Raw genomic sequence first — 16,104 nt, forward strand, 5'->3', positions numbered from 1 at the left:
CATTATAATATATTTTCCAATTTCATTCCAGGTATAGAAGTCTTTGAGTATCTTATCTTTCAGTTTTAAAAGAAAAAGTTTTTTGAGCAAATTTTTTTTTTTTTTTTTTTTTGCTTTGTCGCTGTCTCCCGCGTTTGCGAGGTAGCGCAAGGAAACAGACGAAAGAAATGGCCCAACCCACCCCCATACACATGTATATACATACGACCACACACGCAAATATACATACCTACACAGCTTTCCATGGTTTACCCCAGACGCTTCACATGCCTTGATTCAATCCACTGACAGCACGTCAACCCCGGTATACCACATCGCTCCAATTCACTCTATTCCTTGCCCTCCTTTCACCCTCCTTCATGTTCAGGCCCCGATCACACAAAATCTTTTTCACTCCATCTTTCCACCTCCAATTTGGTCTCCCTCTTCTCCTCGTTCCCTCCACCTCCGACACATATATCCTCTTGGTCAATCTTTCCTCACTCATTCTCTCCATGTGCCCAAACCACTTCAAAACACCCTCTTCTGCTCTCTCAACCACGCTCTTTTTATTTCCACACATCTCTCTTACCCTTACGTTACTTACTCGATCAAACCACCTCACACCACACATTGTCCTCAAACATCTCATTTCCAGCACATCCATCCTCCTGCGCACAACTCTATCCATAGCCCACGCCTCGCAACCATACAACATTGTCGGAACCACTATTCCTTCAAACATACCCATTTTTGCTTTCCGAGATAATGTTCTCGACTTCCACACATTCTTCAAGGCTCCCAGAATTTTCGCCCCCTCCCCCACCCTATGATCCACTTCCGCTTCCATGGTTCTATCCGCTGCCTTCAATTTTTGCCATTTTTATCAGAAAAATAGATTTCCTTTAAAAACTCATTATAAGAAGTATTTTTCATGCTGAATACAAAATTGATAAAACATCATTTAGTCGTTTTTATGACATTCAATTAAGCTATTAAATGAAATCAATTCTAAATATTTTCTGATCCTTTGTATCGTATTTACTGGTTACTTATTGGTGAATGAGAGCATTATGATATATTTTCCATGACTATTTCAGGTATAGAAGTCCTTGAATATCTTATCTCTCAATTTTAAAACAAAAAGTTTTTTCAGGTAAAAAATACCCTGACCTTCAATTTTTGCCATTTGTATCAGAAAAATAGATTGCCTTTAAAACCTCATTATAAGAAGTATTTTTCATGCTGAATACAAAATTGGTGTTAAAATATCATTTACTCGTTTTTATGACATTCAATTAAGCTGTTAAATGAAACCAATTTTAAATAATTTCTTATCCTTTTGGCATTTTCTTGAGAAAAATAGATTTCCTTTAAAAACTCATTATAAGAAGTATTTTTCATGCTGAACACAAATCTGGTGTTAAAATATCATTTAGTCGTTTTTATGACATTCAATTAAGCTATTAAATGAAATCAATTCTAAATATTTTCTGATCCTTTGTATCGTATTTACTGGTTATGTAATGGTGACTAAGAGCATTATGATATATTTTCCAAGACCATTTCAGGTATAGAAGTCTTTGAATATCTTATCTTTCAATTTTGAAACAAAAAGTTTTTTGAGCAAATAAATACCCTGAACTATTACCTTGAATTTTTGGCATTTTCCTCAGAAAAATAGATTTCCTTTAAAAACTCATTATAAGAAGTACTTTTCATGCTGAATACAAAATTGGTGTTAAAATACCATTTACTCGTTTTTATGACATTCAATTAAGCTGTTAAATGAAACCAATTTTAAATAATTTCTTATCCTTTGCATCGTATTTACTGGATATGTATCAATGACGAAAAACATTATAATATATTTTCCAATTTCATTCCAGGTATAGAAGTCTTTGAATATCTTATCTTTCAATTTTAAAAGAAAAAGTTTTTTGAGCAAAAAAATACCCTGAACTATTGCCTTCAATTTTTGCCATTTTTATCAGAAAAATAGATTTCCTTTACAAACTCATTATAAGAAGTATTTTTCATGCTGAATACAAAATTGATGTTAAAATATAATTTAGTCGTTTTTATGACATTCAATTAAGCTATTAAATGAAATCAATTCTAAATATTTTCTGATCCTTTGTATCGTATTTACTGGTTACTTATTGGTGACTGAGAGCATTATATATTTTCCATGACTATTTCAGGTATAGAAGTCTTTGAATATCTTATCTTTCAATTTCAAAACAAAAAGTTTTTGCCATTTTTATCAGAAAAATAGATTTCCTTTAAAACCTCATTATAAGAAGTATTTTTCATGCTAAATACAAATCTGGTGTTAAAATATCGTGTATTCGTCTTTATGACATTGAATTAAGCTATTTAAAGGAAGTCAACTTCAAAATCTTTTCTGTTCCTTTGTTTCGTATTTACTGAGTATGTATGGGATACTGAGAACATTATGATATATTTTCCATGATTATTTCAAGTATATAAGTGTGTGAATATCTTATCTTTCAATTTTTAAGCAAAAAGTCTTTGAAGTTAAAAAAAAAAAATACCCTTCAATTTTTAGTACTTTTCTCAGTAAAATAATTTCTTTAAAAACTCATCATAAGAACTATTTTTCATGGTGAATACAAATCTGGTCTTATGATATCCTTTAGTCCTCTTACTGACACTCAATCAAGCTGTTAAATGAAGTCAATTCTAAAATATTTCTGTTCCTTTGCATCCTATTTACTGGGTATGTATCGTTGACTGAGTGCATTTGATATATTTTTCATAATTATTTCAAATATAGAAGTGTTTCAATATCTTATCTTTCAGTTTTGAAACAAAAAGTTTTTTGAGCAAAAAAATACCCTGAACTATTACCTTCAATTTTTGCCATTTTTATCAGAAAAATAGATTTCCTTTAAAAACTCATTATAAGAAGTATTTTTCATGCTGAATGCAAATCTGGTGTTAAAATATCATATAGTCGTTTTTATGACATTCAATTAAGCTATTAAATGAAATCAATTCTAAATATTTTCTGATCCTTTGTATCGTATTTACTGGTTATGTATTGGTGACTAAGAGCATTATGATATATTTTCCATGACTATTTCAGGTATAGAAGTCTTTGAATATCTTATCTTTCAATTCTAAAACAAAAAGTTTTTTCAGGTAAAAAATACCCTGAACTATTACCTTCAATTTTTGCCATTTTTATCAGAAAAATAGATTTCCTTTAAAACCTCATTATAAGAAGTATTTTGCATGCTGAATACAAATTTGGTGTTAATTACGACCACCGTAATTACGACAGGATGGGTAACAATGTTATTTAAGCATACTGAGATGGATGATAAGAATTATTACTGGTGATACGAAACTAGCAAGATTTCCTATGGGAGACAGAAATTTAAGTGTATTCTTTTAAAAAGGCGTCGTGTAATGATAGTTATTTCATTTTATATGGAAATTATATATTCATTATATGACTATTCGTTGCTTTTGTAGCCGGTAATTATATTTCTTTGAAACGGATTTATGATGCACGGGATGAAGGCGCAATTCTGTATTGTTGGAACACTAACAATAGCTTGGTGCTACATATGGAAACGCTGTTTCTCCCAATCCCTCTGCCTTCACCCTAAAGCCGTCTTGACATGGCATATATTACAAGTGAGGTTTGGGTTTTAATACGGATGACGAAGGAGGAAATCAATGAAATATTCAAAACATCAAATCAAGAATGAACTGGTAACACTGGCTTTAAAACTTGATGAATTTAGATTTCCTTGGGATAGAGAACACTGGTTTTGGAGTTTTTGCTGAATGGAATAATTTGCTAAACATAAGAATAAGGAAAAAACTATGGAAAGTTTCAAGAACTGAAAACTATGGAAAGCTTCAAGAACTGATTGGATGACTAAATAAGTGGCTGGGTGTAAGGAAGAAATGCCCCCCACCCCCCATGGAATAACAAGTCCAGCGTAATTCCCTGTCCATTATTTGGTTCTTACCAGGAGAAACAGCCTGAACCTTATTGGCAAATATGTAAAAAAGTACTTTTATACCAGAGTTGTGGATGAATGGAGTATGGTAAACGATGAAAGCGAATGCTGACAGCATATAATGAGAGTTTGAATTCTTGAATGGCTCGAGTGAATGCTCAAGGAAACGAGGCCACTGCAAGTGTACTATCTCCCCCCTCAGTTAGAGTGCGGTAAACAATAATGGTATTACCCTGGTGACGCCGATGAGGGCGATGTTGCCTGTGTATGATGCCGTGCCGGAGGTGGTGCCGAAGAGGCCGGCCAACACGCACCCGATCCCCTCACAACCCACACCCCGGTTGACGGCGTGAGCTGGCGGCGACGACGTACCTGTTGAAGGTCAAGGGACACTCTCAAGGAACATTTATGATATTCATGAAGCAGGTACATGGAACGTTTAATCAGAAGACAACAATATCAAGGATCATTTGGCAACATTTAAGGAGCTGTATCAAGGAGCACTAGTAACAATGAAGAATACATACAAGGAGCAAAGCTGGAAGCATTCACTCATCAATATTTGCAATTTGGCTGTATCCGAGAAGCAGTATCAATAAATGTTTATAATGATATACAAAGGAGCGTGTCTAGCGGTATTTGAGGGGCAGTAATACGACATACTTTAACGAGCATTTGGTGATATTCATGCAGTATCACTGCATCATATGAGTCAGCGGGATTCAAAAGACTATGATCATGTCACATTCAGTGTTACGAAGCATATGAACTCAAGGGGAATTTCAATACGCGTGTCAGGACGCAAGATACGCGTCTGGTTATGCCAATACGCGGTGTCTATATGGGAATATTAAGCATTATCAAAATAGCTCAAACAGCGTGTCTGGTGGTTTCCAAGGGATACCCTGGTGAGCCTTGCTATTCATGAACAAACCTACGCTTGTGGTGGATAGACTTAGTACAGTAATATATCAGTCATAGGATTAGGCCAGTAACACCTAAACTCAGTACAGAAATGCAGTACACTCGGCTAGGCTAGTAACAGTAAAGCAAACTCAAAGGGGTCTCAGTGCTTATGCTTGCAGAAATAAAGCGAAATTAGTTGTGCAAGCTTAAGTTAGTAGCCCTGACCCACTGTAAATGTAAATTTAATCCTCCAACAGGAACTGCAAGTTCGAAAATTCAATAAATGCAGCCGTCAATTAGCATAGAATCTATTACTACATTACATCCATCATCAATCTTTTGTTCTACAAGTCTTCCAAAATACATTCAGTCGAACACATATACAAAATGAATTAATTACATTTTTAATTGTGATCTCCCACACACTGCACATATTGTTATCCCCCACACACTGCGCAAATAATGAAAAAAAAAAAAAAATTGACTCCCGCTCGAACCTGACAAGGGTTTGCATTTTAAGCACATTATTACAACATTTACCACAGCAAACACGTATACAAAATTATGGATGAGCATACAAGGTGTGGGTGAAACAGCCTCGTAGCAGGTGGATGAACTACTTATGCTAAGTGGATGACTTGAAAAACTGTAATCAACGTTTTACAAGTGGTGGCAGAAGCTATGTGCATTTGCAGTAGCTCAAACAATCCGTTCCACCAATAACATATCCCAACCATTAGCAGGAAGAGACGAACAGGAGTTCTGATTTATTGCCCATCTGTTAAAAAGAAACTTTCCCGAACGAGGGAGGACTTACAGCACATCCTGGCGCAGGCGTAGTAATCGCCGATGCTCTCGATGATGGAGGCTACGACGCTGGCGAACATACCCACGACGCCCGCCACGCTCACCGTCGGCAGCCCCCACTGACCTGCACCATACCAAGATTACGTTAAACACCCTCACTAGCCTTCACCACATAAGACTAGGTTAACTTCCACCACTGCACCACACAATATTAGCTTATAGGACAACAACCCAACGACCAGCATTACAAAATATTAGGCACCACACACAATACTCGGTTAATAACCACAATACCACCATCACATAACACCTTCAGTGACCTACACCATATAACAATGGTCTACGTTACCTTTATGACTACTAACATAGGTCTGTCACCCCTCAGTAGGTAAGGCAAGGATGTTGGGATTACCAGATCAATGCCTCGTACTAGAATGGTTGGGCATAATGGTTTTCAAAGCCTATCAATTGCCAGAGACATTAAATTTTCAACTCCATTTTTTCCCCCTTAAGACCATAAACGCGTTGTCATGCACTGGTGGTACTTTCTCCACACTTAATCTAGGTGCAGGACTATATGCCAGGTGCCTCATGCGGGCCGTGGAATGACTGACCAGGGCAGTGGAATGGCTGGCCTGGGTAGAATGAACTGACCTGAAGAACAGGATGACTGACCTGAGTAGGGCACAACGACCGACCTGGGTAGTGGAATGAATGACTTGGATTGTGGAATGACTGACCTGGGTAGTGGAATGACTGACTTGGATAGTGGAATGGAATGACTGATCTGGATAATGGAATGACTGACCTGGATAATGGAATAACTTATCTGGATAATGGAATGACTGACCTGGATAATGGAATGACTGACCTGGGTAGAGAAATGACTGACCTGGATAATGGAATGACTTATCTGGATAATGGAATGACTGACCTGGATAATGGAATAACTGACCTGGGTAGTGGAATGACTGACCTGGGTAGAGGAATGACTGACCTGGATAGTGGAATGACTGACCTGGGTAGTGGAATGAGACCTGGATAATGGAATGACTGACCTGGGTAGTGGAATGAGACCTGGATAATGGAATGACTGACCTGGGTAGTGGAATGACTGACCTGGATAATGGAATGACTGGCCTGGGTAGTGGAATGACTGACCTGGATAATGTAATGACTGACCTGGATAGTGGAATGACTGACCTGGATAGTGGAATGACTGACCTGGGTGGTGGAATGACTAACTTGGATGGTGGAATGACTGACCTGGGTAGAGGAATGACTGGCCTGGGTAGAGGAATGACTGACCTGGATAGTGGAATGACTGACCTGGGTAGTGGAATGACTGACCTGGATAATGAAATGGAATGACTGACCTGGATAATGGAATAACTGACCTGGGTAGAGGAATGACTGACCTGGATAATGGAATAACTGACCAGGATAATGGAATGACTGACCAGGATAATGGAATAACTGACCTGGATAATGGAATAACTGACCTGGGTAGTGGAATGACTGACCTGGATAATGGAATGACTGACCTGGGTAGTGGAATGACTGACCAGGATAATGGAATGACTGACCTGGGTAGGGAATTCTGAGCCAGGAGGAATCGTGGATGAGAGAGCCCGAGGAATCAGTTCGAGCGGGGGAATCCTCGGAGAGCAAGTTGATCGCTGTGAGGATTCCACACACAGCCCACATGAAGCAGGACACCAGCATCAGCTGCTCAGCACACCAACAACAACAACAACAGGAAAAGGTTACAATGGCACATGAGTCGGCAACTGACGAGTTACCCGCCAGCGTGTTGGCCAAGAGGCCGCGTTAGAAAATGTGAATAGGCTTCCTCCTTTCAGCAAAGACGGTACGACCCTTCCAAAAAAAAAAAAATAAAAATGATGTCAGGGCGTTGGACCTGACCCCCCCCCCCCTTTGAAGTTAGGGCAAGCACTCAGTCTATGATGACTGAGTGTCGTAACGTCGTGTTCAGGTTAAAAATATTATATCTACTGCTGGCGTTTATCCCTTTCATACAGTGCCTGTCATTCTGATATATATATATATATATATATATATATATATATATATATATATATATATATATTTTTTTTTTTTTTTTTTTCATACTATTCGCTATTTCCCGCGATAGCGAGGTAGCGTTAAGAACAGAGGACTGGGCCTTTGTGGGAATATCCTCACCTGGACCTCTTCTGTGTTCCTTCTTTTGGAAAATTAAAATAAAAAAAATGAGAGGGGAGGATTTCCAGCCCCCGCTCCCTTCCCTTTTAGTCGCCTTCTACGACACGCAGGGAATACGTGGGAAGTATTCTTTCTCCCCTATCCCCAGGGATATATATATATACATATATATATATATATATATATATATATATATATATATATATATATATATATATATATATTTTTTTTTTTTTTTTTTTTTGCTTTGTCGCTGTCTCCCGCGTTTGCGAGGTAGCGCAAGGAAACAGACGAAAGAAATGGCCCAACCCACCCCCATACACATGTACATACATACGTCCACACACGCAAATATACATACCTACACAGCTTTCCATGGTTTACCCCAGACGCTTCACATGCCCTGATTCAATCCACTGACAGCACGTCAACCCCGGTATACTACATCGCTCCAATTCACTCTATTCCTTGCCCTCCTTTCACCCTCCTGCATGTTCAGGCCCCGATCACACAAAATCTTTTTCACTCCATCTTTCCACCTCCAATTTGGTCTCCCTCTTCTCCTCGTTCCCTCCACCTCCGACACATATATCCTCTTGGTCAATCTTTCCTCACTCATTCTCTCCATGTGCCCAAACCATTTCAAAACACCCTCTTCTGCTCTCTCAACCACGCTCTTTTTATTTCCACACATCTCTCTTACCCTTACGTTACTTACTCGATCAAACCACCTCACACCACACATTGTCCTTAAACATCTCATTTCCAGCACATCCATCCTCCTGCGCACAACTCTATCCATAGCCCACGCCTCGCAACCATACAACATTGTTGGAACCACTATTCCTTCAAACATACCCATTTTTGCTTTCCGAGATAATGTTCTCGACTTCCACACATTCTTCAAGGCTCCCAGAATTTTCGCCCCCTCCCCCACCCTATGATCCACTTCCGCTTCCATGGTTCCATCCGCTGCCAGATCCACTCCCAAATATCTAAAACACTTCACTTCCTCCAGTTTTTCTCCATTCAAACTCACCTCCCAATTGACTTGACCCTCAACCCTACTGTACCTAATAACCTTGCTCTTATTCACACTTACTCTTAACTTTCTTCTTTCACACACTTTACCAAACTCAGTCACCAGCTTCTTCAGTTTCTCACATGGGGATAGGGGAGAAAGAATACTTCCCACGTATTCCATGCGTGTCGTACAAGGCGACTAAAAGGGGAGGGAGCGGGGGGCTGGAAATCCTCCCCTCTCATTATCTTTTTTTTTAATTTTCCAAAAGAAGTAATAGAGAAGGGGGCCAGGTGAGGATATTCCCTCAAAGGCCCAGTTCTCTGTTCTTAACGCTAACGCGGGAAATGGCGAATAGTTTGAAAGAAAAAAGATATATATATATATATATATATATATATATATATATATATATATATATATATATATATATATATATTCACATGTGTGATGACGGTGGCCCCACCGTTACTCAGGTGTACCTGATTCGCATAAGCCCAAGGTGAAATCATGTCCTTGAATACCCTCACCTTAAAGTTTATGGTAAGCATTATTTCTCTCTCTCTCTCTCTTGAAAAATTAAAAACGAGAGGGGAGGATTTCCAGCCCCCAGCTCCCTTCCCTTTTAGTCGCCTTCTACGACACGCAGGGAATACGCGGAAAGCATTCTCTCTGCCCTATCCCCAGGGACCAAATATATATATATATATATATATATATATATATATATATATATATATATATATATATATATATATGTGTGTGTGTGTGTGTGTGTGTGTGTGTGTGTGTGTGTGTGTGTGTGTGTTGTGCTTGAGAGCAGAAGGATAGTAAAGCTATCCTAATTATTCAATAGGTTGGAGACGACACCACTTGTGCAAAAATCTTTGTGCAATTGTTCTGCCGCATATAAACAGTGGGTGGAGTTGACCATAATAGACAGAATGGGAGATGAACATAAGAATGAGGGTATCCCTAGAGAAATACCGTCCCTCACCCCACTCATGCAAAGCCTCCCGTCTACATGGACGGACACATCCTGAGTCTACTACTAGGCTGGAGGAAACCTCTCAAGGCTGGAGAGGGAAGCTCAAACATTGCCTTGATCATTACCTTTCTTTCATTGGCCTCGAGGAATGCTAGCAAGCACCCAACAATGGTAACCGAACTGTTCACAAAGCGACACCAGTTGCATAATTCAAAACGTTTTGTATTCCAAGCGCTGAACTGCGTATGATTACAGCTAGGATACCAAATAATGTTATATAAAGGGACCACTGCAATGACATCAGGTAGCAAGCTATAATGAAAATTAGTCTATGGTTAGCGTGTTGAATACGATGAGAAAAGTCCTTAAGATATCTTTAGGATTCCATTAATACAATCCCTTCAAAGCAATCCATAAGAATCTTGCATCTATTTTCAGTGATAAAAGTCATGAACAAAGTCAGTTTAGTTAGAATAACCAAATACTGAGAATTTGCTAATATATCAAACTCCTTAAAAAAATAATGTTTATCAGAAAAAAAAGGCAAGTTAATCATACTGTCAGCCTATCTGAAAACCTTTCAAATATATACGACATCGGATGTGAGGATACTTGCAATTAATTTTCTATTCAAGTCTGTCCAGTGCTTCGCTAAGTCAACAATGATATGATTCCGTTGCGTTTGTCTCAACGCCACAGAGCGGGACTTTCCTGCTCACTGTCCTTGCAGCAACACCGCTCCATTAACTCTTCCGAGGCCGTATGGGGCGGGTCCTTATTAACATGGTGCCACATCTAGGCATTCTACTGGTGCTGGTTAATTTTAGTTGCTGTTTAGTGTGCTCGGATGTTCCTTGAGGGTTTCTACGTTTGAGTCGCTACTGTAGATTTGAAGACTTATGGCATCTATCAATTTACTGTTTGGGGGGGAAAAAAAAAGATAAAATTCTTACAATCAGTTACACCCTCCGAAGTCAAATATATTCACCGTCCACACTCCCTCTCCCTTTGAACAGGAGTGTCGACAGCACCTCGAATCCCAGCATGATAACCAGCTATTCCAAATCATGTACTGGTCTTATTTATTCCCAGCATTTACAACGAGGGGAACAATAATTTCCGTCGTCATTAAATTCTACACTGCAATTTCATTGTCTCACTCTCGGGGTCTTGCTTGTTTACTTAAACGGCCTCGCAATTCACGAAGAAACTTCTCATACATCAGAATTTCTACTTTTTCATAACTTTACCTAGAACATTATAATTTTTACTTAGATCCTTATAAATCTACCTTGAAAAATGTACATTTTGTTGCCCGCAGCTGTGGAAGCTACTCACGGTAATGCCTGAAAATAAATGATTACTGCTATTCACAAGACACAAACTTTCACAAATGCACATTTAACGGTTCACCTTCGTATTCATTCACACTCTATTAACATTTCAAAATTTCAAGGATTCTTTGGCAAACATTTCATTTATTCCACTAAAGGTAATACCAGATTTGGAAAAAGATTCTAGCATTAACGTGCGAGGTTTGGGAACATCAATCAATCCAATAGGCTTGGGAAAATTCTATCTCCCAAAGTCAGTTTAACAGTAGCAAGTTGTTAAAGGTCTTCATATATATAATATATATATATATATGAATAAAGGCAGACAGTATGAATTATGTACACGTGTATATATGTATATGTCTGTGTGTTTATATACATGTATACGTTGAGAGGTATAGGTATGTATATTTACGTGTGGACGTGTATGTATATACATGTGTATGTGGGTGGGTTGGGCTATTCTTTCGTCTGTTTCCTTGCGCTACATCGCTAACGCGGGAGACAGCGACAAAGCAAAATAATATAATAATAAAAAAAAAAAAAAAAATATATATATATATATATATATATATATATATATATATATATATATAATTCAAGAACGAGTATCAAAACCTAAACCTTTTCAAAGACCGAACGTCATATCTGAAGATCTCTATAACATTTTCAGAACTGGAAAAAAAAAAATTGTTTCACTGATATTCATGACCCAGTGAGCCTTGTGTCTGATAGACTATTAAGGTCGTCTGTCTGGTAACTGTACACTTACCGGGAAATAGGTGAAAATTGGAAGCCACTTGATGTGGAGGCCCCTGCTCGTGGTGTATGCGGGGAAGGGCGTCCTGATCTCCTTCATGTACTGCGACACCAACACCAGCAACACTATCGTCCTAAGAAATGGCAACGTAACCTTACAATCCAAACCCTTTCTTTACTTTTTTCATGTACATTTAATAAACGATCTAGCTTATAAGGGTCATCTTTCGCACTGCAGCCACGGAGACACAACCCTACAATTGTATGTTTCAAGAACTTTAAGACTTTCCATGTCTCATCCATGACAAGCATACATTGAAAGAAGCGCTTGTGGTGATCGCACTTGGTTCTGAGAAGCCACATTAGAATGAGTCGTTGACTGAAGGAAGTCAGTCAGTCAGTCTCTCTCTCTCTCTCTCTCTCTCTCTCTCTCTCTCTCTCTCTCTCTCTCTCTCTCTCTCTCTCCTTGTATGATAGTTGTCGCCAGTGTTCGTTATTACTGCTCTATGTCACGGTTTATTCCAATTTCTATCACAGCGTGAATATATATATATAAAAGTTTAAACTAGACCGTTACATTCGTGTGGCTACGTATGGCAGTGAACTAGGCTTTTAGGCCTGATACTGCTTTAAAAAAGGTGAAATTAGCCTTTAAAGCCTGATACTACTTAATAAACTACATATTATCATTTCGTATCATGCTGACAGGCGAACGGTGGTGATGGCAGCTGTTTTATCTATAGCAAGGAAGACAGAGCAGTTTATCTTAGTGAGAGAAATCTAGAATCGCTTCACATATCCTTGGTCAGCGACGACTAATGAGAATAATATATTCAAAATGAACGACACTCATCGGGACACTGACATACCACATACATTCATATATAAAAGAAATCTTAAGTAAACGTGTGTGTGTGTGTGTGTGTGTGTGTGTGTGTAATACCCTATTTGTGCCGGACAGGGAGGGAGTTTTACAGCCGTAGGCCCATTTTACCTGCTCACCATCTTCTGCAGTTTGTTCTTCCATCTTATAAAATCAATTTACAAGTTTTTATCTACTGTCTCTCACTGCCACGCCTTCACGGGTCAGCGTGGCCCTTGTACTCCGTCCCTGTGGCTCTCAAGGGCCATGTCCGTAGGTGTCAATGTATGTATACATGCATCCACAGAGGTACAACAGCAGCAGGACACAGGACGAGGAGTGTTGACGTACATGGCTGAGACGCCCCAGTGGCTGGAGGCTTGCTTGGCTCCCACGGAGAAGAGGGAAAGGCCGAGAAGGGTGACTGTTGGAATGATGGTGAGGGGCGTCACAAAGGACATCAACTGACCCATCACACCTGCAGACCACAAAGGTTATTATACACTTTCCTCAACCCACCACACCTGCCGACTACAAGTTATTACTATACACTCTCCTCAACCCACCACACCTGCCAACCACAAGTTATTACTATACACTCTCCTCAGCCCACCACAACTGCCGACCACAAGTTATTACTATACACTCTCCTCAACCCACCACACCTGCCGACTACAAGTTATTACTATACACTCTCCTTAACCCACCACACCTGCCGACTACAAGTTATTACTATACACTCTCCTCAACCCACCACACCTGCCGACTACAAGTTATTACTATACACTCTCCTCAACCCACCACACCTGCCGACTACAAGTTATTACTATACACTCTCCTCAACCCACCACACCTGCCGACTACAAGTTATTACTATACACTCTCCTCAACCCACCACACCTGCCAACCACAAGTTATTACTATACACTCTCCTCAACCCACCACACCTGCCGACTACAAGTTATTACTATACACTCTCCTCAACCCACCACACCTGCCGACCACAAGTTATTACTATACACTCTCCTCAACCCACCACAACTGCCGACCACAAGTTATTATTATATACTCTCCTCAACCCACCACACCTGCCAACCACAAGTTATTACTATACACTCTCCTCAACCCACCACACCTGCCGACTACAAGTTATTACTATACACTCTCCTCAACCCACCACAACTGCCGACCACAAGTTATTACTATACACTCTCCTCAACCCACCACACCTGCCAACCACAAGTTATTACTATACACTCTCCTCAACCCACCACAAAATCATATAACCTGACCAACCATACCTGCTGATCACAAGACGGTAGACGCACTCACCTGTATCTCTCACTGTAACACTGTAGTTCCTTCGTGCTCCACGTCTTACAATCTCTACACGACTCTTTACTTACTACAGACTCGATACTCGTCCTTCTACAGGAGCATTATGGATGGGATAGAGACGTCAGTGGAGTCTCACTAAGGAACTCAATCCACATTAAAAAGATTCACCGTGAAGTCTTTCTACAACACTCTGTTCTTCCTTCAGTCTAAACATCATTATCCCTCCTTAAAAAGGCTCTGAACTTACTACTTGTCTTACAATCTCATCTCGGCAGATCTCTCGTCTTCCTTATTCCCTTATTCCTTATTCGCTTCGGTTCTTTTGTCTTACGACAGGAACAGCTCGAGGTATCTTTTTAAGTCATTAAGAGGACGCGAACACCAGATGCAAACAATATTTACCCAAAATATGATAGAAAGAAATGTCTGAGGCATCAACAAATACGAACATCAAATGCTTTTGTTCATAAAAAAGTCAAAATGTTATGTGTATAGAAAGGACTCTTTCAGAACGTTCTTCGCGACTTATCAAGTACATTTCAAGATAAAAAAAGAAGAGAAAAAGGTTGTTAATTTTACGATGATACATTGACTCAAGAAGCCAACACTGACCTGAAGCTCTGACCTGTTGTTACCTTGAGGTACTGACCTGTAAAGCCGGCAAGGACCTGAAAGAGGGCAGAAACAGCGATGGCTCCTTGGACCTCCCTTAATCTCATTTGCCACTCTTCCTCCTTCTGCGCCGCCGTCAGGTTGTCCCAGTCGATGCTCTCGCACGGGAGGAAGGACGTCGTCAGGATGGTGATGGTGGGCGCCAGGTAGGCGAAGTTGGCCCCCTGTATGATGGGCAATCTGTTGACGGAAAGACACTGTAGACACTATCAGACGTACTACTACTACTACTACAGAGAGAGAGAGAGAGAGAGAGAGAGAGAGAGAGAGAGAGAGAGAGAGAGAGAGAGAGAGAGAGAGAGAGAGAGAGAGAGAGACTGGCAGACATGCTATAGAGACCAGGCGAGATATGAAGCTACTGAAGGGCAGAACAGAAGGCAGACGAAGAGAGGACCTAGAATAATGACAGGCAGCTTCCACGCCAGGAATCGAAGCCAAGATGAAGAAGAGGGCGTGCCAGAGTCTGTGGATAACAGAGGCAACAAACTCGTGAAATGACACACGAAGCCCAGGACCCCTTACAAGAAATCATATGGCAGAGTGAGGTGCAGTGAGACGATGTAAACCTAGGTCACCTTAGTATACCACGAGAAGCAGACTTGGAGGTGAACCTCGGCCCTCACACCCCCAGCCACGTAAGTAGACCGGCAGCTCCACGCGACAGACCAACACCACCAACTCCGTCCACACAGGTAGAGCCAAACAAAGAAGGCCTGGGAACCCCGCCTGGGGCGACATCTATAAGACACCCCTCCCTGCCTCCGGCATACGTCACAATGATCATTGTTTACAATAAGCAGCAGCTGCAGCAGACCTCCAGGCTGCTGCGGTCGGTGGGTTTGGAGAACTGCCAGAGTTACGGAATGTTGATAACGTGACCATAGTGCGGAGAAATCACTCTATCCCTGAGCCCCGAGATGCAAGACGGAACATTGTCATATCATCTGGAAACTGTCCTCACTTCGACCTGAGCCTTAAGGTCGAGGTGAAAAGGTCACGCTATCATACCTAAGGATCATACCGTCGCGTTCAAGTGGTTGATATCATGTAGTATTCTAGCTTGAGAACAAAGGAAAACTAGGTGAGAGAGAGAGAGAGAGAGAGAGAGAGAGAGAGAGAGAGAGAGAGAGAGAGAGAGAGAGAGAGAGAGAGAGAGAGAGAGGTTCATCCATCATAAGCATTTGGAATTAATCATGTCAAAGGCAATATTGGGAGGTTCGAAATGCGAGAAT

The 16,104-nt window shown here is 40.3% G+C and overlaps 1 protein-coding gene across 2 annotated transcripts in view; it reads right to left on the reverse strand.

The window, feature by feature from the left end:
- The window catches only part of LOC139754784 (solute carrier family 23 member 1-like), a 35,685-nt gene that overhangs the window by 11,975 nt on the left and 7,606 nt on the right, over positions 1 to 16,104 (reverse strand). For both annotated transcript variants that reach the window (XM_071672574.1, XM_071672584.1), the window contains exons 4-9: positions 14,850 to 15,052; positions 13,214 to 13,340; positions 12,014 to 12,134; positions 7,280 to 7,421; positions 5,704 to 5,817; positions 4,213 to 4,352 (exon numbers count right to left, since the gene is read on the reverse strand). In XM_071672574.1, coding sequence (XP_071528675.1) covers positions 4,213 to 4,352; positions 5,704 to 5,817; positions 7,280 to 7,421; positions 12,014 to 12,134; positions 13,214 to 13,340; positions 14,850 to 15,052 — 847 coding nt within the window. The remainder of the gene's footprint in view (positions 1 to 4,212; positions 4,353 to 5,703; positions 5,818 to 7,279; positions 7,422 to 12,013; positions 12,135 to 13,213; positions 13,341 to 14,849; positions 15,053 to 16,104) is intronic.

The sequence above is a fragment of the Panulirus ornatus genome, chromosome 2, assembly GCF_036320965.1.
Source record: "Panulirus ornatus isolate Po-2019 chromosome 2, ASM3632096v1, whole genome shotgun sequence".
Lineage (NCBI taxonomy): Eukaryota > Metazoa > Arthropoda > Malacostraca > Decapoda > Palinuridae > Panulirus > Panulirus ornatus.